The sequence below is a fragment of the Melospiza georgiana genome, chromosome 1, assembly GCF_028018845.1.
Source record: "Melospiza georgiana isolate bMelGeo1 chromosome 1, bMelGeo1.pri, whole genome shotgun sequence".
NCBI classification, from domain to species: domain Eukaryota; kingdom Metazoa; phylum Chordata; class Aves; order Passeriformes; family Passerellidae; genus Melospiza; species Melospiza georgiana.
Genome location: NC_080430.1, coordinates 136,698,120 through 136,726,107, shown reverse-complemented (window position 1 = coordinate 136,726,107; position 27,988 = coordinate 136,698,120). Strand labels below are relative to the sequence as shown.

The 27,988-nt window shown below is 35.3% G+C and overlaps 1 protein-coding gene across 2 annotated transcripts in view; it reads left to right on the top strand.

Annotated features, from left to right (window-relative positions):
* WWP1 (WW domain containing E3 ubiquitin protein ligase 1) overlaps positions 1 to 27,988 on the top strand; it is a 58,844-nt gene that overhangs the window by 24,115 nt on the left and 6,741 nt on the right. The window contains exons 3-19 of one of the 2 annotated variants that reach the window (XM_058020985.1): positions 2,389 to 2,527; positions 4,744 to 4,868; positions 7,649 to 7,786; positions 7,887 to 7,950; positions 9,984 to 10,165; positions 12,944 to 13,295; positions 14,543 to 14,638; positions 15,264 to 15,438; positions 18,732 to 18,786; positions 18,881 to 18,965; positions 19,065 to 19,193; positions 20,082 to 20,154; positions 20,247 to 20,318; positions 21,299 to 21,387; positions 23,994 to 24,153; positions 26,798 to 26,931; positions 27,030 to 27,170. In XM_058020985.1, the coding sequence (XP_057876968.1) occupies positions 2,389 to 2,527; positions 4,744 to 4,868; positions 7,649 to 7,786; positions 7,887 to 7,950; positions 9,984 to 10,165; positions 12,944 to 13,295; positions 14,543 to 14,638; positions 15,264 to 15,438; positions 18,732 to 18,786; positions 18,881 to 18,965; positions 19,065 to 19,193; positions 20,082 to 20,154; positions 20,247 to 20,318; positions 21,299 to 21,387; positions 23,994 to 24,153; positions 26,798 to 26,931; positions 27,030 to 27,170 (2,209 nt within the window). Of the gene's footprint in view, positions 1 to 2,388; positions 2,528 to 4,743; positions 4,869 to 7,648; positions 7,787 to 7,883; positions 7,951 to 9,983; positions 10,166 to 12,943; positions 13,296 to 14,542; positions 14,639 to 15,263; positions 15,439 to 18,731; positions 18,787 to 18,880; positions 18,966 to 19,064; positions 19,194 to 20,081; positions 20,155 to 20,246; positions 20,319 to 21,298; positions 21,388 to 23,993; positions 24,154 to 26,797; positions 26,932 to 27,029; positions 27,171 to 27,988 lie in introns of both variants that reach the window. The other variant, XM_058020978.1, reaches the window with a different exon arrangement.

Sequence of the window (27,988 nt, the reverse complement as noted above, 5' to 3'; positions counted from 1 at the left end):
TAAAGTTATCCTGAAAAAAACTTGGGCAAAACATGAGTAAGATACCACATCTTAATAAAGGCTGCATCAAAAGAAAGGTGCATCTTGCTAGATGATCCAAAGATGGCCAGGTTATCTGAGCAAGAGTTGAAGAGTCCCCCAAATGGATATTTTATGAAATTAGATAAGAGAGGAGCCTCAAAAATTATTAACCTTATGTAAGGAGCACATTACTCAATAATGTGATGAATCATCAAAACTGGCAATGACTAATAGCAGAGATGGAGCTGCCTGTAGATTGAATGTATATGTGTAACTGTAAACTGACTTACACAAATGACCCTTAATTTCAGATCTGTGTCTACAGAAATGTTTTTTTTTTTCTTGCGCTAAGCTCCTCCTTATGTAAATAGTCTTGTATTTTTCTGGTATTGGGACTGCTTTTGACTCCAAGAAATCTGGGTCAGGGCTCAAATGGGAAGGAGTCTTTACAACATTTGTGGTTAGTTTTCTGAAGGTTTAGTTCTCTAAACCTAGTCTTCATTGCAGGATCACAGGAATGAATGCCAGTGGCATTCTGAGTAGTAGGAGGCAGAGGAGTGTGGGACTGTAGTATTGCTGACCTACACTGCATAATTATGTGCAGTTTTATTCATGCTGCTGTAGAAGCTATAATTATTTCAAGAACTATACTTAAAAAGCACTTTTATAAAGGCAGCAAGTATCATAGACTCATTTTGCAGACAAAGAATTTGTATGGAGTGGTGACTTGTTTGAGTTTGGACAGATACAACATGTTGTAGGCATGCTTTGCCATCAGTATTTGTTCAAATATTCTTGGTGAGATCTTGTCTTGTTCTTTTGGAGGTATTGCTGGTATTATTACTTATTCATAGTTTTTTTAAGAAGATGTCCTAACCAAAAGATGATCATGGTCTCCTTTTATGTTTTGGGACTCAAAAATTACTAACAACATGTAATCAGACAAAAAAAGGGGAAATTAGGAGGAAGCTTGAATATAATTATTAAATAACTGTGTTTTAATAAATGTTGTATTTTCCTTTGGAAAGTAAATTCTGGAGGAAAATGTGGAAGAAGTAGAGGTTGTCAAAGCTTAAAAACATCATGATTTGAGATGAAAAAATATGACTTGTGTGTGGAATTGCAATTTTAGTTGACTACAATCCAGCTTTCATCAGCTGGATGAAAGCCTTTTATAACCCATGATGCATTACTAAGGCTGGGCTTTTCAAATGTGAGGAAGTTAAGTTTGCACCTTTTATTTGAAACAAGTAAATGTCCATGGCTAATTCCTTTAGAACCTTGGATGGTTGCATCCCACTAACTTTTAAGTGACTAATGTTTATGTCTCAGAATACTGCAATTCAGAAATACGTCTCCCTTTCAGTTCAGTAAAATTCCACATTGAGTTAGCAAGTACCATAAAGGACAGGAAGGGGAAAGAATTATTTTCAAATGGCTGAAGATACTCAGCCTTGTTTTAGTTTACAAGTGGAGTAAACAAGAACCACACTGAAGCAAGGGAGGAATTAGAGAGAAGGCAGAGCCAGCAGGTAAATATAGTTGAGAGTCCATTCTTGTGGTCTTTTCAAGACACCATCTACCTGAAATAGAATTTAAAATCTTGGCAATTGGGCTGCTGTTGGTTTTTATAGTGACTTCCTCAACTGGGCATGGAAGAGGATTTATGTTGAGGAGCACAGAGGAACTGACCACTGATTTGGACGGGAAGGTAGCTTCTTTGGTCAGTGGTGTTTCTTAATTTTTGAATATTTACCTGAAACCTTTGAGTTCATCTGCAAAGCTGTTTAAATAGATGAAAGCTAAGAGTAGCTTTCTTAATTGTTACCAACTGATGTGTAAACCCAGAAATTCAACCATGCGGTAATACAGGCAAAGAAATGAAGCTCTCTATACAGGCTTTCCTATACAGGGACATTTTGAAATAGGTGTGAACTGCATCGACTTTCATAACAAAATATAACTAAAAAATAGTCTGTCTCATTATCCCTCAGATGCATCATCAGATATACTTAGGCATTTTTCAGTTAAGGGGAGAATAGGGAGAACAATGAGAAAATAACCTATGTTATTTCCAGTGTTTATCCCTAAAATAATTGTGCTGTCTGTACAACCAGTCCTGCCAGTGTGTGGTGAAAAGAGTATGTGACACTTGGTTTCAACTATCTGACAAAGTAGCTTTTGAAAATAAAAGCTACTAATAAAATAAAATGGTAATTTTTGCATTGACTTCTTTCTGTTCAGCAGAAGTGTTGTAGGTGAAGAAAAACATTGCCTTGCAAAGTATTTCATACAGTGTGTAGGCAGGACATTTTCTGTTTTTCGGCAACAGTATGCTGTTAGAGATAAAGCAATGTATTTTATTAGTTTCTAGTGCCAAACTGAAACGGAAAAAGAATTGGTTTGGAACAACTTTCTACACGGAATTAACCGCAGATGGAGAAATTAAGAAAACAGCAAAATCAAGTAGTTCTTCAAATCCCAAATGGGATGAGCAGCTGACAGTGTAAGTAGATTTTTTGGTTGTTTGATACTATTTATTAGACAGACATTGCAGGCAAATATTTACTAAGCTTGGCTGCCTACATAGTTTGCTCTGGCTGTTGATGTTTAAATGCAGACGTAAGTTGGTATTTATCTCAAATTTTTTTTTTCCTGAATCCTTACAATGTTTTGAGAATATTTTTTTTCCTGAATGTGTTACTTGCATACAGTGGCACTACATGATATAGTCTTGATATTTGTCAGCACTGTGTTCAGCATACATTGCTAGAAAGACTTACTAATTGTAACCATGTCATTCTCAACATTAGAAGGAAAAGTCTCAACTGGGTAAGTAGTAGTTATGAGGAACCACACTTCTTCCTTTGAATTTCCCAGTGAAGGGATGTGCACACAAAAACTGCAGTTACCTCACACCTTTCCCTGATATTATACTGTTTTAATTTTCTTGTGGTTTAGTTTGGTTTAACTATGCTAGGGATGTAGATATGCCTGAATAGAACTCCATGAAGAGCTGGCGGTCTTGCTCTTGGTTAGAATGCTTTATTCACAAGCAAGATTATATTGGTTCAGACTTGGGTCTGGGAACACCATAGCTCCTATCAAGTGGTGTTGAGCCTGGGCCAGTACATTTCACAGCATCTGACATGTCTGTGTGCAATAGCCAGCTTTGTTAGCAGTAGGAGCCATGCTAGATTCCAGTAAGTGCTGGAGAGTGAGGAGTGGTACATCTTTAGGGAACTCTGCTTGGGAGCACTTACTTACTCCAGACCTGCTCAGAAGCAAGTAGGTATTCCTGTGCCTCAGTTCTTGGTATTTAGGTTTAGTGAACTTATTAGCCTTTGCGGTGTTGCAAAAGAGAATAACATCGTCTTGGACCTGAGGATGATTTCTGGGATCAAGAACTAGAACAATTGCAGAGCTATCAGTATACTGAGTTTCTCTTGAGGAGCCAGGTTTGCTTTGGCAGGATTTGGTGATCTGATAGAAATTAGTTAAATTGCAATGCATGGTAATGGCAGACTCATTTCATGAGTATTGCTTAATCAGGGTCTTACCCTTATATGTATTTTTAAGGTATTCTGGCCCCCTCTTCCTCTGGCTATTGGAATAGTATTTGAGGTTAAGTGACCTCTCTGGCTTACCAAATTCCCCTCACTTCTATGAGTGAGCTATATGTTTGTGCGTGTAGGTGTTGGAGATTTTTTCCTTTACTTTGTTGAGCTGCTTTTTTACTAAGACCTCCCTTAGAAGGCAGCCTATTCAAAATGCAAAAATATATTTGCTTGTATTTCAGCAAAAAATATCCAGCTTGTCCAACATGTTCAAATGACTGTAGAATTAGTCCTGTTGTTGGGAGAGTGGGGCTTGTTTTTATTATTAATCTCATCATTGCTGATACAACTTTTTGTATATATTAGGTCAATACTTATGGATTTGTGGCCTTTGACTTTTTGCAATGAAGTGCTTCTACTCCTATTTTGCACAGCCAGGACCACCTTCGCAGTACTAGACCCTGTATTACAAAAGTTACTCTCCAGGACCTGGCATAGCTTGAGCAGGGGAGAGATCAATGCCAAAGCTTGTCATAGTATTACTGCAATTGGGTCCTTTACCTTCTGCTTCCCTCCACTTTTTACTTTAGCTTCATCATTTGAATTTTCCTCTCTGATTTCTGTGAGTATGCCTTATGGTTATATATATATTTGTGGATTCACAAAAAATGTTTATCAACACTTCCATGGCAGGCTGATACCTGTTGAGTGGGCTCTTGCTTGAAAATAGATGCTTGGTTGGTTTTTTCCTTTTAGAAAAATACTTACTATTATTCTTTTCAGTGACAGACAAATATACTTCCCACCTTTTTCTCCACATTTAATAATGCAAGTTTTTAGCTAGAACTCTGGAGGAAGAAGGGAATAAGTCTTTCATAAATCAAGATTTGTTTTATATAGCTGACATTTGAGCTGAGTGTAGGTTAGTCTGATGCTTCTCAAATTCCTTAGGCTATCATAGTAATGTACTTTTAAGTTTCATCCTAAGTGTGGATATTATAGTGTTTGCAGTTCTAGTTAAAAATTTCCCCTTGCAATACAAAACTGCACTTCATTAGTATCAAAAAATACAATGAGAAAGTGAATAAAGTTCAAATACTCCTAATAACAAGAATTAATTCTTAAAAATCTGTATATATCTTTTTAAAATTTATTTTTTATGCAGGCATGTGACTCCACAGACTACGCTGGAATTTAGAGTGTGGAGCCATCACACTTTAAAAGCAGATGCTTTATTAGGAAGAGCCACTGTAGACTTGAGACAAGCTTTGGAAGTACACAATAGAAAATGTAAGTTATCATGAAGGATATTTTGAATAAAGTAAAATTATTACTACTAATCTATATATCAAACCTGCAACCAGATTACTAATTATACATGTAATGACAACTGACTCTCAGTTGATATCTTTACTTGTCTCTTCTAGAGATGTCTGTGCTATTGAGAGCATTTTAAATGTAACACTGGGGTGTAATACTATTGAAGCAAACAGTAGAGTATTAGTTGCTGAAAGTAAAAGCAGAAATTCAATGTTTTGTAGCAAGCTAGTAACCAATTTGATAGAAGATCTGTTTTAGATTTGGTAACCGGAAAAAAAAAAATTTTGGTAACCAAAAAAAACTTTCAGAAAAGCTGTGTAATTTTTCAAGTTTTTCTTCTCTGGAGTCACTAATAGAAACTCTGGATATTTGTCCCTCATAATGTAGCTGCCCAGAGAGCAATAAAAAGCATTGATTAATGAAACAATTTTGATCTTCCTTGTAGTACATTAGAAATTGATTGTTCCATGTAACTTCTAATATTTTCTAAATATTTTTAATAGAATAGATCTGATTTGCTATTCAAAATTTTTTTTCTTTAGTAGAACAAGATGGTGAATCCACACTTTAAATTCCACTCCAGAGTGGCAGTAGAATTCCAGCTAAAAGCTAAACCAATCTTAACCTTTCTCACAAGTTATCTATATATAAACCTGAGGTGAATGTTCTGAACAGTGGGGATAAAGGAGAAAAAAAAATAAAAAAAGCTAAATTTTTCTGATTCTTACAGAAAATTGAAATAGAATCTAATATTGAGTGGGTCTTCTTTAACTGTATTATAATGATTCAGCAGTAAATTTCATAGGCTGAAAATTTTCTTTTACTTAAGAAAACTGTATCAGAATAAATTGGGTTATAATAATGTTAGCCACAAAAAATATTTCTAAATACTTTCTACAAATTTCTAACAAAATTTCTAACAAAATATTTAACATTTGATTACTGTAGATCCTGAGGAGGTAGGATCTAACAGCTTGACAAATTCTTTCAGGGAATGGTTGACTGAGTTTGCTGTACATTGCAACAAAAGTAATTTATGTGCAATGTTTCTTATTTGAGCAAGTCAGTAGTTAGATACTTAATGGGTTATCTAAGAATTCACTGGTAGAATAATCTGACTGGTAACCTTAATTCATTTACTTATTGATACCTATTCTAAAATGCAGCAATTGAAAGGTTCTTTGCTGATGAAAATGGAACGGGAAGTCCTCTGTATGCAGAAACATTAGAATTAATTTGGTTCCTTTTTCTGCTAAACACCACAACTATTAAATTGCTGCCCACACACCTCACAGTTTTCTTGCCAGCCCAATTAAGCTACAGCCAACAGCTGATCTGGTTTAGGAAGATAACCTATAAAATAGCAGAAGTTAAACCAACCACCCTTTGCAAAACTTAAAAAATGTGTTAATTAAACAATTCAGTGATAGGTTAGTTTCTTCTCTTCTTTGAGATAGTACTTTTTCCCAAAATGTGTATTGCTAAATCAGTAATCCTGTAGATTCAGGAGCTTTGTGCTTGCTGCAGAGGGGTGAAGTCCCTTAAAATCCATTGTGGCACAGCAGTGTGTGTCTGCTGGTAACTGCTGCCCAACTACACTGTCAAACCTGCTCTTTCAGGTAATAGCTTGAGGGTATCTGGCAGTAGGTTATGGCAGCCTCCTCTCTTTTCATGTTTATTGTTCACTTATGATGCATGCTAAGAATGAAAAAAAAATGGAAATGCTAATTTAATGCATAGAAGTGCCTAGTTTAAATTTAACTTGGAATGCTATGATATGGAGGGAAATATGAGGGCATGTCTTTAAAAACTAATCTTTTAATCTGAGAGCACAAATATTGAAAGGTCTTAACTATTTAAACCTGATTAATGTGAGCTCCTAGCTGACCATGTTTGGATTTATGACATGTAGCTTTAACTGTTGTACTTGTAGCAGTTGATTTAGAGAGAATTACGTAGCATCCTCGGCATATTTTACCTCTGGATTATATATGTCTCTCTACAAATGTGTGTGTTGCTTGTCAGTCAGATTGAATTATTTTACTACACCATCAGTTATCTCAAATTTTCTTTCAGTGAAAATAATATCTGATTTAACTTTTATTTACCTGAGGCGTACTCTGTTACGGTTTAATCCTTGGAGTTGCAATCTATGAAAATGCTAGTAAGGATTCATTAATAATAGTTTTAAAATTGAGGGAGGACACTGTGCAGTCTTTGCATTTTCATCTTCCTCAAAGAGATGTTTTTTTCCAGTGATCTTTTAGAATTAGTTTTGAAAGGTGCTAAGAGAAATGAATATAGGCTCTGGTTGTAAAATGAAGGATTCCCAGTGACTTTTTAATATTTGTTTGTGTGGTTCAGAAGTTGTTTGACTTTAAGCCATCACATGTTATGTAAGTAGTGCATAATTTCCAAAGGGCTTAATGGAAATGGCAGACCTGGGAAATCATTAACAACAAAGTACTGAATCCACATAGATTCTTTAGCATACCTATAGAATAAACAATGTAAACAGACAGTTCTTTTTAAAAATAAAGTGTGCATGTACAGACAGCAGCTGTAAATATATGCACCTCCATAATGATTTCTGCTTTGATTTGAAGATCTCTGATGTTCAGTTTTATAGATCTAAATGCATGTATCATGTTTGTGTGTTGAAGATCTCTTTTAATATTATTTAGAATTTAATTTTTCCTCTATCCCTTCTTTCCTTCTTGTCCCCCTACCCACCCCAACTCCATTTTTAGTGGAGAAGGTGAAAGAACAATTGAAACTCTCTTTGGAAAACAAGAGTGGCATGGTGCAAACAGGTGAACTGACTGTTGTGCTAGATGGTTTGGTTGTTGAACAAGAATCTCTTACAAATCTCAGTTCATCAGCAACCAGTAAGTTAAAATAATTAAATCAGATGATAATATTTAGATTAAGATTTCAAACTGATATAATAGAATATTTCTGTTGAATTTGTTTCTTACTGTTCAGTAGAAGTTCAGCAAAATGGCGAGGCTGTACATGAAAACAGAGATGCTTCAGCAAGAAGTTCATCCAGGTTGGAATTTATTTTTGTGTGTTATGCGATATGAAGTGTATCAGCAAATTTATCAGTTGAAATGTTTGGGTTGTTTGTGTTCTGGTGGGTTTTTTGTTGTTTTTTTTAATGGTTTTGAAGAGGAGAGATTTTATCTTTTGAGGTCTAAATTATGTTGCCACAGGTTTTAGAAACCTTATTTGTTTGACAGTTACATAGTTTAGTTCATTTGGAAATCTATAAAAATGCTGCTGCAGAAATTAGGGGAGCAGTGGCTCAGTGTATTTTTATGTACTTACTCAATTTATTTTCTTTTGCTGCTTAAGAACCATTTCTATTAATGTCTAGCAGCTTTTTGCAATGTAGCACCTGAACGGAAGGAAGAGGAAAAAAAAAGCCTGAATTACTTCCTCCTCAGCCTTTTTAAGGTCATAATCAGGAACTTAAGAGACTTGTATTGAGTTTCACAAGCAGTATTTGTAACACTGAGGCCAAGGCCTATTTCCTCCTGCAGTGGCAAGAAAAAGATATTCAGACTAATTAAGAGCTTAATTCTTGGTTTCTCTACCATTGTAACCAGCTCAAGGGCTGGCTGGAGAGAATTAGGAATAGATTTTTTTGTCCCCTCATCTCTAGTAAGACAAATAGGTCAATTCAGATGAATTTAATGTTACTGGTCTGCTCAGTTACCTTGTGTGAACCCATTTCTGTTTAAGTTATTGACACCAACTGGAGTGAAAAAACATCCAGTTGCTATGCATTTGAGTGGCAGGGACACATTTGTCCTTCTATGCTTGACTTGATTCTTTTTTTGAATTTGTGGATATTTGTCTCTCTTCCCCAGTGGATGCTCAAGATGATTGAGTAAGAATAAAACAGTGCTTCTGCTTTTTTCTTTATCGTTAGAAAAAAATTGGGACTGCTAAAAGTGATTTGAAACCCATCTGCATACCATTTTGAAGCAGTAGTAACAATCATTTGTTTTCATTCAGCTATTGTTGCTAGAGATAATCTCTCTCACTGGGATCTTGCTTTTGGTGTTGATATTTTAACTTACTGCAGTTTTCTACACAACTATCCAGCTGTGTTGATTTACAGTTTTAAAATTAAGAGATGAAGAAAAGATTTAAGGTAGCTTCTCTCCATGTCTTTTGGAGGTAAATTGAGTTGGTAGTCCAGAGCTGATCAGTCTGTTTACACTGATCCTTTGGAGTTAGGTAAGGTAGCATGGAAATGCTGCTTCTTCCCTTCTTACTCCACAAAGTTGGACTTCTAACTGTTCTGAAATTCTTTTGTGAGATAAAATAGTAAATAATTTCACTATTTAACCTCTACTCCTTGAGGTGATAAGTAGTTGGCATTGAGTGTGATTTTGAAAATATGTGTCTCTGGTGGATGGCTTTAAGCATTCTGAAAGAGATTTAAGTGCAAAACCAATGTACCACTGTAACTGAACAAAACTTTCCATTCACAAGCCCTTAAAATACATTTCTCCACATGGCCTTGCAAACACAGAGCTGCCTATGTGTAGTTGTCCTCACTATGTCCCATCTTGCCAATGCCTAGAGAAGCTCATCTTATTTTCCTTTTACTGAGGGAGAATTTTGTTGCTTTCTTATGTTATGAGTATTTTTAGTGATACTACTAACAAAACCAGTTTTTACTCTTTCTTAATGAGAGAAAAGGCTTTCCTGCTCATAGCTGCACTTTGGAAGGGTCCCTAAGGCTGTTTTGGAAGATGCAGCAGGTGCATCAGTCTGTTCAATTAAATTCTGATATGTCATTAAGAGTAAAAGAGAAAGTAAAAATGGAAACTCTTACCTGTTACAAGTATCTGAAATCCTCAAAACCAATTATTGCTTTTTTCTTAACAGTCAAGTGTGAAACCAAAATAATTATCTAGGCTGCAAACACCAAGACATAAACAGTTGTGAATTTACCACCATTTCTTTATCTGTTTCTATAGCATGGTTTAGTGTAGCATTTAGTTTAGTTGTGTAACCATTTAACATGTTGCTTATAGTAACCTGAAATCATCTTTTATTTTTACCAAGATCTGCTTGTGACATTTCTAATGGGATAGACAATCAAGAACCTTCCAGCTCTGCAATACAGAACACGTTCAGTGTGGAAGCTGTTAATGGAGACAGCACACCATCTCCTAATCATGTTGCAGCCAGACCCAAAAATACACCAGTACCAAAACCACTTGAAGCTCAGCCTGTCGACAGCACTGGTAAGAGAGAGTTATGAGAACGTGTTCCATGAGGCTTTTTTGTCTAGTTGTATCTCAAGTTGAGCTACTTTTTCTAGGAACTTTTTGTTTCTAGAATTCAAAAGTACTGAAAGGATGTGGCTCGAATTTATAATTTTGTGTGCCCACTTCTGTAAATTTTTTTGCAGTAGACCCATTCTTAAATATATTGAGTTTCACACTTTATCATAAGTTCTTTTCTCTGATGAAGGAAGATCAAAGTGTCCAAAATCTTTCATTTTTCTGTCCTGGATGATGAAACCATATTACTGTTTGTCTGGAGGAAAAATCAGGTTTCTTTCACAATGAATTTGAGTAGCTATGGTTAAATTTTTCCTGACATTACATAAATCTGATTTAGGCAGGAAACTGCTGTGCTCTGAGTTGAGATGTGTTGCAGACTTTCTGTGCCTTCAATTTTTTTTCATAAATCCTATTTAAAAACAGCTAGTGGCAAATACTGAATTTTGTTTCCCTCTTAAACACCAAAACATTGGTACTGACTACAGTTCACTTTTGGTTCAGTGAAACTAGTTTTTTGATTTTTGTTCCTCTGATGTCTAATACTGGCTGTGCTTTGTAATCCCTTTGTCTTTTCTCAGCTGTTTGGGAGAGATTGCAGTGATAGCAGAGAGAAAAGAAAACTGTAAATAGAAATAGGCAAGTTGTTACTAAGTGGCAGAACAGAGATTGTCAAACTCTCTGTAATAGACTGGTATATTTGGAAGATAACGGAAAGAATTATGAACCTTAAAAAGTTATAATTAAATTAGGTCTTCTCTGAAGCATTTCTCTATTTGGAGAACTTTATTTGATTCCCCTCTCTTTTCAGCTCAAGGCTAGAGGGCATATATATTATTAAGACATTGCTCCCTTTTTCTTCAACAGCAGAGAGAGCCATTTGAAATCTGTATTAGAATAGGGTAATTGAAAAATAATTGATTTGTTCAAGTGGTAATATTGATGAAATCATCACTGACCTTGCACTGAGGCATTGATATAGGAGTAATCAACTACTCTACCGGTGGATGAAGATGTTTTTAAGGCAAGGCAAGATCTCTGGCATTTTTTGATGACACTTTATTCCGCACTGTTGTGCTTTAGCAGGATTGTAATTTTATGTGATGTTGCCAGAATTGCTGTATTAGGCATAATTGGTGAAGTAATCATCTGATGTAATGTTTTATACATCTCTTTTTGGAGATGAACTTACTAATAGAGCAGATGATTTGTTCATTATTTTGCTTGTAACTTTGTTATGTGATCCTCTTCATTCTTTAATGTGGATGAGTTGAATTTTTTAAATGGAAGTTGAAATTTCAGTTGGCTTTTTTCTTGTGTAAATTAAGTTGTTGCTAGTATAAGCAGAAATTTGAGGAAACGTGATCAAATTGCTCATAGTTTTCATGTCATGCTGAAACAATATAAAATCTTGATATGTATTATGTAGTTAATTTCTTTTGTGCCATCTGGAAGCAGTGTGTGTTACCCTGGAAAAGTTTTGTTCAAAAAGTAGTGCCTTTATAGAACTTAAAAATCTGTTGCCTGTAAAATTATGCTCATGCTTATGCTTACGCATATCAAGAAAATTCATATGGTGTAGTGATAATTCTTTAAGGAAACTGACTTGCTTGTTTAAATTCTGATGACAGAATTAAACAAGTGAACTCTTTAAAATAATGGAACAACATTTTATAGGCACTAATGTAGGATTAAATTTTGCAAATGTGTATCAATAAGGTTAAGGGTATAGAATTAAATTAGTTTCAGCCCTTAGCAGGGTAAAGTGATAATATACTGTAAGGTAAGAAAATTGCTTGAAGCGTGTGTTGCATATCCTTAGTCCTTAGAAAATTGTTGCAACTCTAAAACAGGTACAAGCTACTAAGAATTGTCACTGTTTGATGTTGATAGTGGTGCAGAAAATGAAAGTGCTGAATGATGTGACGCTGCTTTTTTACGGCCTTGACTTTTAATGGATGTCCTGCAGACTGCTGTCCCTGATGTCGCTTGTCTGAGTTAGACAAGATCTGGATGTGCTGAGAGACTGTTCAGTTAAGCTCTGCAGATGATTGGTGTATTGTTTGCCAAGTGGGCTTGGGGCTAATAAAGCTTTCTTAGCATCCTTTGTCTGTTAATCCATGCCTGCTTTAAACCTTTTACGAGATTGTGCTTGATTCAGTTTGATGGCATATTTATTGTTCTATAAAAGATAGAATAGATTTACTTTGTAATTCTAAAGTAATTTTCTTCAGTCATTGAACTATGTAAGTTGTGTTAGCCAATAATAGTTTTTACTTTTTAATCCCTCTTTTGGAGGGGGATTTTTTTTCCAAGTTGCACAGGTGTAGGGTTAATTGTAGGGTTTGGTACGTCAGCTCTGAAAAAGAAATTATCTGTAGGAAATGCCTCTTAGTTTTCCAAATCTCATAGAGTAATCTCATAATACTTGTTTTCATGTCATACTGATTAAGATTCTTTTTTGAACTTCACTATAAATTCAGAGTTTTAAAAAAGGCTGTACAGTTTTGTGGAAAGCAGATGGGTGCCTCTTGCTAATCTAGACTAAAGTGCAACATTGAGTTGACCAAGACATGGAGAAACTAATAGATAACTTCATATATATATATATATATGTATATGTATCCCTATGTAAAGGGAAGTACAGAGAATGGCTTCCAAAATTTACTCTGGAAGTTGGTTATTTGAAAAGTAAATCTCATCAGATTCTGATACACATGTGTTATTCCCATTCCTCAGTTAATGGCGAGTCATCTGCCTCTGCACCTGAAGCTGGCAATTCTTCTATCTCTGAGGCTCTGACGGGTTCAGATGAAGCTCCTGTGTCTTCAACAGATTGCACTAATGATACAGCAGAACCTCAGTCAGCAACAGAAGCAACTAGTTGTTCTGAAAGCCACACTTCTGCATTACCTGTTGTGTCTGCTGGAGTAGAACCTGCAGCTGCCCCAGAGTGTGCTCAGCCTAGCGCTCGGAGCAGCGCAGCAGCAGATGCGGCAAAGCCGAGGGAATCCTCTTCCACGCCAAGTGCATCTGCAGAACCTGTGAGACAGCAGCCTGGTAGTGTCAGTACAGAACCTTTGCCACCTGGGTATGTTGTTTTGCTTTAATGCTATCATTTTGTGTCATCTAAATGTGCATATAAAGAAACAGAAACTTAATTTTATAAAGGGGTTTTCAAATACAGGTCAGCTGACTGAGATGGGGTTATTTGATCTAAAATGGGATTTGTACTGCTACTATAACTGGCTAGTCTTGTCCCAGAAAGTAATAACTGATAAGTGATTTGCTGAGATGGTATTGTGATCTTAACAGACAAACTCTTGGGTGTAACAGATGTGAAGGCTTTTCATTTGATATTTTAAACTTATTTGGGCCATAATTAATTATTCCTTTGTTTCTTAGTAGTAGGGACCAAAGCACAAAGAAGTGAAAGTGACTAGTCTATAAATGCTTGTAGATGCTTGCTGTGTAAGAATTAGCTCAAAAATGTTATAAATAATATTTGATGTGTATGTAGGTATGTGCTAAGAAGAGCTGGAATATTTTAATTTTACTAGATTGTTAGAAATTGCTTTAGTAGTCTTTAGTAGTAGCAGGCCAGGTGTTCTGCTTACATTTTCAGGAACTAATTAAGTGTTTATATAAGAAAAATAAATGTATATCAACTGTGGACAAGCACTTCACCTTTCCATCTAATGTTTCTCCTGGTTTCCATGCCATTTATACATACTTTTATTGCATTGTGGTAGTTCTCAACATTATGAAACTTCAGCTGTTGGCCTAGCTCCATCTTCAGCGTAAGATTGTTTCACAAAACCAAGTAATCCCTTGGGATCAGATACAGAATTTACCAGGATAGGAAATAGAAACACAGGTAAAAGAGCTGATAGCACACACTTCAGGTTCACTCTGAAAGATGCTGTTTGTTGGATATTGGGAACAGAGCTTCAAAATGTAAACACTTTCATTTTTGAGAGACATGAACTTGGAAATGCAAAGAATGCATCTCTCTAAGCACTTCTGGAATGAGGCTTTTTTAGCATCCAAGCATTGAGATAATTAATTGACTTTGTTCCAAACTTAAATATAATAGAAAAATGCTTGTGAATATTGATGTATGCTCATTATGTGCTAAATCCTTTAAAGTCTTTACGGTGATATCAGTTAAATAGGAAATAACTGATCTGTATTCTGTTATGAATTTTCTTTGGTGTTCGAGAATGGGTTTTGGACCATGGTATTTTTACTCAGTCCCAAGGTAATTTATTGTCTTAGTGGGAAGTTCCAAGGATGTATTTGCATCTTCACTTATGTGCAAGTCTCTTTGTCTTGAAGGTGGGAGCAAAGAAAGGATCCTCATGGTAGAACCTATTATGTTGATCACAACACACGAACTACAACATGGGAAAGACCACAGCCCTTACCTCCTGGGTAATGTACACTTTTGAATTAAATATGATAAACTTGCTATATTTTTGTTTGTATGTTTGTTGCTGGAAACAAACAGCAGCTCATCAAAACTGAATTCTGTATCATATATTAAGAGATTCTAGCTTTCATTTAATTGTATAAAATTGCAGCTGTTACAGGAATGTTGATATTGGATATGTCACTAGGTTTGATCACTTGCTCAAATACAGCTACTAAAGTATTTTGTTCTTCCTTTAAAACTTAAGCATGAAATAATGAATATTTGATCACCTTCATTTAGGTGGCACCACTAAGTGTACTGCACTGGTTCCAAACCTCATATTTCCCAGCAAAGTGTTCTTTGTGAAGTCTGCCAACATTACTTGCAGTCAGAGGTGTTTACAAAGTTAAGAATGAGGTGACAGAGAGCTGAGCAGGCAATTGCTTGTAGTCTGTGTATGCTCATTGTGGTTGTTCATCTGCCAATTAAGTTGAGGTACTTTGGTGCCATTTAGAACATGAAATCATGCCTGTGACTCCAGTAGTTAATTTAAGTACCACTTAGGAATTTGGCATTTGGCAAAGAGAAAATTGGTTAGTAACACTACTGAAAGAATTAACTGTTAACATTTGTTTTTCTTGAAAGCTGGGAAAGGAGAGTTGATGATCGTGGGAGAGTTTACTATGTGGACCACAACACCAGAACGACAACGTGGCAGCGACCAACAATGGAGTCAGTGAGGAACTTTGAGCAATGGCAATCGCAACGGAATCAACTGCAGGGAGCTATGCAACAATTCAACCAACGATACCTCTATTCGGTAAAGTATACAACATTTCAAATAGTACAGAGGTATTGGGATACTTTTTGTTATTTAACTTTAAAGAAAGACATTTTGTAACTATTCAACCATAAGGGTTAAATGACATTTAGCATCGGTAATTTAGATTCTGATTATTTTGAAAAAAGTTAGAAGGTTATCCTTTTATTGGATGAAAATTAGAAAGTACTTTTGGGCGGAACGTACTCCCTTCTGAGTTTGTTTCCTGACATCAGCTTTGTGCTGCATTTTACGTAACATTCTTAATGCTGGTAGTAAGAGGTACAACTGAAACTGTCCCTTAAACTGAAAAGGAATGTAAATGCAGTTAGGGGTCATTTTGAGCATTAAATAGCCATAAAAACTGTTTAGGTTATTAGAGTTCCTTCACTAATACAAGTGGCAGTTCTTTTACTTTGAAGGTTATACATCTGGTTCAACTCTGGAATTTCCTACATGGTTTTCCATTTCTCTCACATGGTTGCTAACTTCTGCCTGAAGAAAATATGAGTAGCTTCATAGAGAATATTTTTCGGGTCAAATTTTTCCATCTGTGACTGGATAAGTAGAATAGTTGTTTCTTCAGAGTTAAGAATGATGGTGCCTGTGTGTCACTGTCACTCTAAACACTTCAAGAATTGTGCTTGGCTTCTTAAAAAAATATCTGATCCCAGAAACTTTGTAAGTGATATGCAGAAAAGCTGGAGTGTTTTAGAGATGAAACTTTTGAAGTACAAGTCTAAAACAGCTTCATTGGAATAGGACTCTTGCATGTGAGATCTAAGTTTAAATTTGAAATACTCCCCTCTGAAGTAAAGGATGCTGCAGTACTACATTTAAAAATTCTCAGCCTCTCATAATTTAATTGGACATTATATCTTGTCACTAGCAATAGCAGAAACATGCATCACCACTAATTTTCTGAACTTTCCCAGGGCTGTGTATCAAATTCAATTTGTTTTATGCAATCAGAGAAAAGTAGAATGGTCAAGGCTAGAAGGGACCTCTTAAGGTTATTTGGTCCAATGTCCCTCCTTAGGAAAGGCCACCTAGAGCGAGCCATCCAGGACTAATGTCTTGTAAATATCTCCAAGGATGGAGACTCCACAACCCCTCTGGGAAACCTGTGTCAGCACTTGGTCACCTTCCCAGTAGAAAGCGTTTCCTGATGTTTTGAGGGAGCCTCCTGTGTTTCAGTGTATTGCCTCTGGTCTTGCTACTGTGAACCAGTGAGAGAAGCTTGGTTCCATTCTTTTTGCACCCTCCTTCAGATATTTAAACACTGGTTACTTCTAATGCAAAATCAAGAATCACAGCTGAAGCACATAGAGCCAAAAACTCTTGCTTGGCCAACTTTTTGTGGTTGTGTATGACTTTGATCAGTTGCATAATACATCTGAGAAAACTCTCACTTTTCTGATGCCAAGATTTTTTTTTACTAGATTTATCCTTCAGTGAACAATATATTTTTAAAATTAAATTATATTCCTACCTTCCTTAAAGGATAACCCTTACTGAAAACCACAGACCCATTCCTTAAAATGACTCATCTGACCTTAGAATCAATAAATGAGGATTTGTTAGTGAGACAGAATATACCTAAAGGAAAAGAAAACTTGACTGTTTGCATCTCTTTAGAATTCTGTTTTCTAACTGTTATATCTGTTGCACAGATAGAACTCACAGTTTATTGAGGGGGAAAATTGATTTTTTTTGAAGAAAGAGTGGTGGTTTTTTTTTGTTTATTTTTATTTTTTTTTTTACTTTAGTGTGCTTCTATATACTTTTTTCCTAGAATAGTTAACGTCAAACTATAGCTACCTTTTCATCCTCTGGTAACATACCAGGACTCTGCCTATGTAGCAATTTGAGTGAGACTGTCTTTTATTTTTGGGAAAAAGTAGATTAATACTTTCAGTTAAAGAATGTTTCGATTACCTTGAGTGGTCAAAGCTAAACTATGTAAAGACAGAAAAGTAGATGGGATATGGTTATTTGAATTACTTTCATTTTTACCTGGATTAATTTATTGTAGTCATTTTGGAAGTGAATCTGCCTGGTCTTTCACTGTGTTCTGTTAAATATACAGCTCTGTGTAGCCAGCAGCCATACACAAATCCTCGGACCCATTAAGAAGGTCGGAAATATCTGAACTGTGCCAACATTCAGTTCCTTGGCAGACAGCTTTTTCCTTTCATGCACTATTCTTTTACAGTCACCACAGAGAAGTCTTTGGTTAGAGGATTATTGTGATTGTGTGGTCTCCTAAAGCAGAAAAGACTAACTGCATTTGCTGCTGAAATAATGAATAAATTCTTTGTTCACGTGTAGTAGCTGGTGGCTGGGGCAACTACACAGCTTGATCTTGAGTGTAACTAATGCATTTCCTTCTGATCCTTGATCTATTTCTTCTTCAGAGAAAAAATATCATAGATTTGTTTTGCCTGAATTTGTTCCTGTATTTGCCTGAATTTGCTTCTGATATTTTTGTATTGCAAATGCTATATGAAGCAGTATTAGTTCCTAAGACACTCTTTGGAAAACATACCCAGCAAAATTCCATTCTGCACTCACACATACTAAAAGTTAGCATCCACAAATTTTTAGGGCTGGATGCTTTTAATTATAAATCAGAGCATGGATCCTGTAGTCTGTGAGATTTCTGCCTTTTATTTTTGTTTCTTCCATGCTTTGTATTTTTGGGAGCTACTTGGGGACTTCTGCAAGGTTACAGTATATTAGGAGCTTAGCATGTGTTTACATAATAATGTAATCTCTTTTTTTCCCCCTTCTAACCTTACTGCATGTTGGTATAATTTTATCCATCCGCATATGGATGCAGCTGCATTTTAGAAAAAAATGACAATGTTTGAAAATAGCCAAACATTCAGGGAAGTTATCATGTATAGAGGAAGTAAAACCCCCTATGCTGGCAGTAGTCACTGTGCTTGGAAATGTTTATTATGATAAAACGTGTTCTTAAGCAAGACCTTAGTGCTTATCTGCTGATCCATGCTTCCTCAAAACTTGTGTGAACTGCACCTCCTTGTATGAGCACTCAAGTTTGCTGTAGGAAGGGAAAGGGAGGGTACATTGCACTGAAAACAAGTGTGGAAAGCCTATCTTATTATTATATAATCTAGGTTTTTTTGCAAAACCAGATTAAACTTCGCATGATGGGCTTTTTTTTGCAGAATGAATGGTCTTCAGGACTAGTGATAACCTTAGAACACACTGAGAAAATAATATGAATAATATTTGGCCTAACTGAAAGTCCTCTTGTTTTTAAATAGGCTTCGATGTTGTCAGCAGAAAATGATCCACTTGGGCCTTTACCACCAGGCTGGGGTAAGTTAATTCACTGTGGATTTCAGGAAGTGGCAGTTACAGAAATTTGGAATGCAGTTGTTGTATAGTGGATTTTTTTCTTTTTTTCCCTTAGAAAGAAGAGTGGATTCAAATGATAGGGTGTATTTTGTAAATCATAACACAAAGACAACACAGTGGGAGGACCCTCGAACTCAAGGGTAGGTGTGTATAATGACTGTGCAGATTCAAAAGATCTTGCCTTATTCTTTTATGTCATGATATGGGGGAAAAAGCACTGCTTGCAATTTCTTTTGCAGTTTACAAAATGAGGACCCTCTTCCAGAGGGCTGGGAAATCAGATATACCAGAGAAGGTGTCAGATACTTTGTTGATCACAATACGAGAACCACCACCTTCAATGATCCTCGTACTGGGAAATCTTCTGTGTAAGTGAGAAATTAAATATATTTTTGAATGTTTTACCTTTTTATAATTAAATAGTGAAGTTTTCTCATACTATAAAATGATCTACACTTTTAGCTGGAATTGCACACTAAATTATGAACAAGTTTTTATATTATAAGTTTAATATATTTAAAAATTTTGTCTGTGACTTTATGACACATTTTGCTGTACTGCTCTGATGTTCAGTAGTTTTTATATGCTTTTGAAATACCAAGATTGTAATAATTTTATAAATAGAGAGGGACAATGAGGTTAGCTTGAGTAATGAACTAGTATAACTAATAATAACAGCAAATGGAATTATGAGTATTCCTTATAATGATACACACTCTATCAACAGGAATGTCTAAACAGAGTAGTTCTAAATACTTCTGAAAAAGTTTACATGCAAATCTTCTTTTAAATATTTTGATTAAAAGTATTGACCCAACCTATAGTGGCTTTCTTAATGTCTTTTGTATGGGTAAGGTTTACTTCTGTCAAAGAGTGATGATAACAACAAGCCTGTAGAATGTTGCACTAGAGTGTCCTTCATAGTTCCAGAAGCAGCTGAATTTATAAAGCCTAACTTAGCAGTCTTTTTCTCAGTGAAGGTGATAAATTCAATATCTCTCTTTTATGTGACTTGTAGTTTTTACACATTTCATAGGGTTTTGATGCCCTCTTGATCTTTTATCTTTCTATCAAATTTGGTAAATTGACTTGAAAAAAAATAAAAAAGGACAAGGAATGGTGGAAAGGAAGACTGGCATATCTTTGATCATATCTTACAATAACAATTTTTGTGTATTTTTGAAATCTTCATGCTGTTGTTTAGCATTGATTTGATGTCTGCATGCTTAATATATCTGCAATGTGTTTCCTTACAGAAATAAAGGGCCACAGATTGCTTATGAGCGTAGCTTTCGGTGGAAACTTGCTCATTTCCGTTACTTGTGTCAGGTACTGATTTATTAATTATTTATTTATTGAAATTATATGAGTTTTTACAAATGTGTGTGCTACCTTTTAATGTTATTGCCTTATGATTACAGTCCAATGCACTGCCAAGTCATGTGAAAATCAATGTGTCCAGACAGACTTTGTTTGAGGATTCCTTCCAGCAAGTAAGCCTGCAAAAATTATTGTGTTTGTTTATCAAGACAAAACAGAGGAACAAAAATGGCCATAGCTATTTCAGACTAATGGTCCTTCAGGCACAGTAATCTCCCTCTGGTATTAGCTAGTGGGGGTTTCTTAGGGAAGACTCTAAGAAGTATTGTATATAATACTTTTACCATATGATCTTTCATTTTCCAGCTGTATACAATTGAAATTATTCTTGAGCTTGAAGTGGTTTCTGAGTATTTTAGTAATCCTCAAGGGATTTCTCTTCTATGAGCTTGTCTGTGCTCCTCTTGTGAACTTTGTGTATCTACAGCCTCCTGTGGTGGAGTTCTATAGCTGAACTACTGTGGCATCAGCCACATTGGATTTGCTTTTCTGATTCCCGTGTGTGTTTAGATACCTTACCTTATATGTTTTTTTCTCCAGTTAAAACTGCTTTGTCCTTCAGAGATTAAATCTGTGTAATTGAAGCTTACAGTCCTTGAGCTCTTACAGTCTGTAGCCAATGAGTGATGAAAATTCTTGCTGCTGTCACCACAAGACCTTTAGGCAGGAATTCTCTATAAGTTAAAAAAGTATATTATAAATGAAAGTGTATTGAACTTAGTCTGGATTTAGTTATTTATTTTAAGTGATTTCCCTAAAACCAAAATTCATATATATCAGATGAAGTGCCTTTTCACCTGTTTTCCTTAAATAATGACTGCCTTAGGAAGAATGTAAGAACAGGGTACCCATAAAGCATTACTTTCCAGATATTCCTTCCACTTGCTAGCTGTCTGCTGCTAAGGGATTTTAAGTCCAAGTTGGTATTTTTGTGTGTAGTTCATTGATTGCTTGTTCCATGAGATGGTCTACTTGCTTTTCAAATTTGTGTAACATTTGACATATATACAATTTCTGTATCAACATAAATTAAATCTGAATGAATGATGTGGTAACAATCCATAATTTATAACATTAATTTATTTTTTAATAGATTATGGCATTAAAGCCCTATGATTTGAGGAGAAGATTATATGTTATATTTAGAGGAGAAGAAGGATTGGATTACGGTGGCTTGGCAAGGTAAAAGAAATTTTCTTAAATAGTTTTTATTTTTTTAATAGCACTCTAGCCTTGATTTCTCTTGCAGTCTGACCTTAGGTACGTTTTAGTCCCCCCTAAATGTATTAAGGAGATGGCAGCACTGGCTGTTGTCACGGGTTATAACTTCACATTGGTAAAACTATGCTCTCAGTTTTTCAATTCTTTGACAAAGAGTGGTGTTTAAATTGGAATGAAATTAATTGCTTTGTCTGAGTTATTTCAAAAACTTTCTATCAGAAAGTTTAATTTTCCTAGGAGTGGGAACTGTGGGAAAATAAAGTGTTCTGCTTATTTGGAAAAATGGCAAGTGAACACCATATTGGGGCTGAAAAGAACAGAAAGGAAATAAACAAAAGCAGAGTAGTGCAGGCATGAAGGAACAACTGACAGACTATGTTGACTCCCCTGCAATGTGAAACAGCTGGACTATGGGTTTTTCTAGAATCTGAAGTGGAACTCAGAGGGGAAAAATCTGATAACAGGAAAACCATAGATGAGATTTCATTTCTCGATCACTGAGAATAGAGCCACTGACTACTGCTGCCAGTAACTTCAATGAAATGTTCCTACTTGGAAAAAAAAATCAGTACTGCTGCATATCCAGAGAATAGGAAAAGGTCATAGGTGATAGAATTTATCTTGTTACGTTGTTTTGGGTTTGTTTTTTTTTTTTTTTTTAATATGTGAAGATGTTCTGGTTTTATGTAGCTTCCTGCATTAAAACTGAATTGAGTGAAAATGTATAGTATTTATATGCGAGGAAGGTTGCCTCTGAAGGTTGAGCTTCTTTTGGGTATGTGGTGTTTTGCTTCTCATTACAGTATCACATAGAATTTTAGGGAGTGATTTCAGGAAGGAATTCAATTTTTGCTTTGCATGGGTTTTGTTTTGTTGGGGTCCCTATTGAGAGGGTCATAGGTTTAGGATGGGAACCAGAACAGTTCATAGATCTTTCCATAGAGAAGATGTTAGAATAATTCAACTGAAGTGTGTTAATCAAATAAAGTAGAGAATTAATAAAAAAAAATATATTACCAGTATAGTTTCATAGTTATTTAAGTCTTGCCCAAGATTTTTAATGTGAAACTGAGAACCAGCCAGGATCTCATTGTAACTTGAGCTGAGAGTTCTTAAGTGACACTAAATAAATGTTCATGTACTGACTAATGAAATACAGCATTAATACAAATATAGATTAGCTGTCTCTCAGCAGACTAAACTCAGTGTTCCTGTCAGATTTTTACCTTTCATGTAGCAGGACCAATCTGACATTATGTCTTGTGGCAAGTTTTTAGCTGTTGTTATGAAAAATTCCTTGCTTCTGCAACTTCTTGTTAATGGCTGATTTAGTTTATTCCTCCCTTGTTATCTGACTTGTTCTAATTTAAATGTCTATTAAATTTGATGCCTCTGTGTAGTTAATGTAATTGTCTCAGTATGAAACTTGCCTAGAATGCTGTACAACATTCTCCTGCTTGCTGGAAGATACACGGAACCCTGTTAGGGTTATTGGATCCTGGCTGCTTTTCTCTGTTTTCTCCTTGGCCTTTGGGTTGGAAGTGTATCATAGTGACTCATGATCCACGACTTGAGTTTCATGGCACTGTTAGGAGAAACATGCCAGCAAACCTAATTTCTATTCCTTGGTCTTGAATAAATACAAGGATAGAAGAGATGCCTTTTAACTATGACAGCTGAAAGGCAGTCAGAATGGAATTCAGTCCCTACAGTTATTATAGGACAGACTTTCAGCTGTTTTTATGGGCTACCCCTAGGCCTGGTACCAAATATTTATTGCCTGATAAAAAAGCCCCTGAGTATGTATGACTGTTCTCAGGTCTCTGCAAATACTATATGCAAATATTAGAAACAAGAAATCTTATTAAAATCACCTATCTGAATGCTGAATACCAGATTGTGGTATTATTTCAGATCAGCTGAGTTGAAAAAAATTAAGGCGGTGAAAAACATGTATTCATTTTACCTCAGCAAAAAGATACTTTTACACTTTCATGTCGTGCAGGCTTAACCAATGCATGGTAATTTGTTAAACGACAGTAACTCAGTATGTGTTTTTGCTGTCAGACTGGAAAAGCAAATAAGTTGTGCTGAGGTTTCAATTTGTTTGTTTTGTTTTGTTTTGTTTTATCTAAGTTGTTTATAGTAAGCATGGAATAATCTGTGATTTTTTTGAGTAAAGATGTGAGTTGTAGAGAGTAAAGTAGGGATGACCAGGGTAAATGCGTGTACTGGTTGAGGCAAGGACTGTGTAAGAAAAAAGTGTTACTGATAGGCAGCTAAAACCTGTGCTGTGAGGGTGTGTTCAAGATGAAAATCTTAACTTCTAATAATTTCTAAACTTTGGAAACCATGGTTTTCTAACATTATTTGGTCTAATAATTAATTTTCTATATTTAAGAAATATATAATACCATATATTATTCTGTGATTCTAATACAACACTGTTTATATTATTTTTCAAAGTTTGCATATATTTTGACCATTTTGCTGGTTACCTAATGGGAATGGTGATAAACATCTGTATTTGATGGTTTTTATGTGTATACATGTTTTTTTTTCCTTAGAGAATGGTTTTTCTTGCTTTCCCATGAAGTACTGAACCCTATGTACTGCCTATTTGAATATGCTGGCAAGAGCAACTATTGCCTGCAGATAAATCCAGCATCAACAATCAATCCTGACCATCTTTCATATTTCTGTTTCATTGGGCGCTTTATTGCCATGGTAGGTTAGATTTTTAAGGTTTTGTATTTGCTGTAGCTATACATTTACTCTGAACAGTATTTGTTTGTACAGTTATTAAAGGTTATATTAATCTCATAGAAATGGAAGATTAAGACATATAAGTTTATTGAGCCAATTCCCTGAGAGTTGTGTCTTGCACACTCATGTTTCCTTGGAGAGTTATCAAAGTTAGTATGACGTTCGATATGATATTTTATTTTCATCAATTGGATGTGTGTACTTCATGCAAATGGTTGTCTGAATACTGATGCTCTGAAAAATGGGACTAAATATTTTGTGAAAAAGGCTCCTCAGTTGGACCTGGTATACCTGAGGATATTTGAAAAAATGAGTTAGAATGTTTTGCAGAGTACACTGGGCCTTAATTTAAATGTATATAAAAGTCAGACACTGAGGAGAACAGAAGCTGTCAGGGAGCTGATTCTCTGCCATCCAATTTCTCTTAAACCACAAGCTGATCAGGCACGTTGTATCATTTCTTCGGTATCACTGAGTTGGTCTTCTGTATTGACTCCTGTTCTGTCACATTTCTTACCCTCCATGTAGTATGCAGTCATCTTTCCACATGATCATCATGTCTACAGGTAGTCCTCAGCAACATCCCTCAACCTGGTGAATAGTGAAACCAAAAAGAGTAGAAAGCATTTTCATATTGCCTCATGTTATTCAGGTTTTTTGTACAAAATTAGAATAAACTCAAGACAAGCATAACATAAATGAAAAAATACTCTCAGACTTAAAATAAATTAGGTTTGGGTGGTTTCTTAGTTCTGCTTTTCTTATAGATGCTTCTTAAGAAATATATTCAGCTATGACAATAACATCTCTGAATTCAAGCGTTTTATGGCAGAGTTCACAATTGTTGTGCTGTCATGAAAATTTACCTCATTGGGTTTACACTTTCAATAGGCTGCCGCATTTTTTCTTTGTTTTAGAGTCCTCAGCAAGTTAGAGGGCTGCTCAGCAGGAAGGTGTGATAAAGCCAGTTAGGTGCTAGAGCCAGTGTTTCTTTGCTGGTGATTTTTGATCTTGTCTGTAAGAAATCCTAACTTTATGAAAGCTATTTCATAACAGTACAGATCATAGTAGAGAACTTAATCAAAGTAATTAATGTAATTGAAAGACAAACTTCTATTTCCTGAAGTATTTATATGTTTATATTTTAAATTCTCTAAGCGAGGCAAAAGAGAAACCCATGTAATGCTGCCTGATTTGGTTTGTTGCAAGGTTTGAGTATTCATGGTTTATACTGGATGGAACTTTCTGCAGTGCTTCCTGAGATACCCTCTAGTGGCTTAAGATAGCTTAGGTAATAATGCAACTGGGAAATGAAGTGGCAGTTTCTGTTCTTCTCGCAGTTCTAAAATAGTAGTGAGTTTTTTAGTGTTAAGTACTGAAGTAGCCACAGTTGTTTTCAACTGAAACAGAATTAAACATAAAGAATACACATCTTGCTTCATAATAAAAACATGTTAAATGAAGTTGGCTGTGGTAACTTTTATATTTTGCTGTAAGATTATCATACACCTCAAATAAGGTGATTTTAAGAGCTTAATTTTGCAAAAGCAGAAAATCATATGCCCAGGTGCTGCACTTGATGTGGAATTTCTGCCAGGTCAATCTCCCATGAGAAGAATTAAATAGTTTCAAAGTAAATAGATGCACGAACAAACAAACAAATAAATATAGGCCTTTAAGAGAACTTCTTTAAGGTCTCCTTAAGCAGAAGGAAATGCATAATAGACTAAGCCTAAAAGGGGGAAATTAGGTGGGGAAAAAGATGGAGCCTGGAGGAAATGGGCTCTTAATTTGCTCTTCTGCTCTCAGAATTTCATCTGAGAGGAAAGAGAAGCAATGAATGCCATATATGGCCTATGTTTAGGATGGTTTTTTTAAAAGAGCTATTTAAGTGGAGAAAGTGTACTTGATAAAGCTAAGGGGAAGAAAGGGTTTTCATGGTTATGGTTGTGCTCTGAGAGCTCTTAGATGCACTGAGTCAGTGCAGAGACAACACTGTATGTGTGTGTGTAATGCTGTGCTTCAGTACTATTATTATTCAGCTTACACCCTGTGTGCATGTGTGGTGAGACAAGTGTGACCGTGTTGGGTTTGGGGTTTTTTTTTCAGTTTTGTGGAGAACCTAATTCCTCAGTTCTGTTACTCACCTATAAAAATATGGTTCCCAAAGCTCTTTCTTACAAGCTGCAGTAGCATTCTGTAAATGATGATGTTGTTGGATGTATGTATGTAGTAAAAAATGGCAGTAATACTCAAGTAGGATCAAATATTCTGATCAAGTAGGATAAAGTAACACTTGACAATTATGCCTATTCACATAACTAAGGGAAGAAGGGATGAAGTCCTTTTATGAGAAGTCTTATTTTTAATCAAAGAATTTCTAAATTGTAATAACATATACTTGGATAAATTTTGTCCAGTTTTTTTGCTTACCATTTAATTTAATGTTTTGCTCTTTATAAATAATGGCTTTATAAAGCTGCTACTGCTATTTGGTGCTTTTCATTATTTGAAGGAGAAAGAAAAAAAAAAAGACTACAAGTCCAGAAGTACTTTATTAATTCAGTAGTTCAATAAAAACTTAACATATTTTTCTGTTCAACAGGCATTGTTTCATGGGAAATTTATTGACACTGGTTTTTCTCTGCCTTTCTACAAACGAATGCTGAGCAAAAAGCTTACTATCAAAGACCTGGAATCTATTGATACTGAATTTTACAACTCCCTAATATGGATAAGGTTTGTAGTTTATTTTCTTGTGTGTGTGTGTTTGATATTTTATGGATTTGTTTTTGTTTATGTAGAATTAATTGCAATATTTTTTTCTTTTCATCCAGGGATAATAACATTGAGGAGTGTAACTTGGAAATGTATTTCTGTGTGGATATGGAGCTCTTAGGGAAAGTAACCTCACATGAACTGAAATCAGGAGGTTCAAATATCTTGGTAACTGAGGAGAACAAAGAAGAATATATTGGGTAAGGAGAACAAAGATTATATTAGGTAGGAAGGTGTAGATGCTGAAAAAAATGTTCCATGTTTCTCCTGTTGCCTTAGTCTTTTTTGACACGTTGGTTTCTGTTGGTTTTGTTTTGTTTTGTTTTACTTTTTCTTCCCATGTTACTATGTAATTCTTGTGACTGTTATTAAAATAGTACCTTGGTGCATGTTGCTATATTGATATACAACTGCTTGGTACAAAAGGAGACCTTGTGGAGAGATAACCTGGAATGCTCTTATATGTACAGTGAGAACAGGTGAAACTGAAATGAGCAAGCCTGTTTCGAGTAACTTCAGGTAACAAATCCAGAGGTAGATGTCTGTTTGAGGGACAAACAGACATCTTCCCTCTACCTTCCCAGAGGTAGAGGGAAGATGTCTGTTTGACAGACGATCCTAAAATAGTTTAGAACTTTGCTACAAATGTGGAAACTGAAATTCAGAATAATGTGTAACATGCTGTGATTTCAACTGTTTTTTTAAACTCTTTTTACTACTCTTTTTTGCTTATTGCCTAATTTTATCACTGCCCTTTTTTTAACATCTGTTTCTGATCTATTCAGTGATCTCAAAAGCAGATGCACACAGACCATTTTCTGTGATACAATGTATGTCCAGTGCTGCATATAAAGTTTCCACTTAAATTAGCGGTCTTCAGTTTCTCATAGAAATAGTTTCTATAGTATATAGATAAATTAAGGTTAATAATAATAATATTATTTATTTTTAACTCAAATGGTAATCTTAAGTTACCTCTTGCTACTTTACATTATCTAAATGTGAAGATTTGTGATAA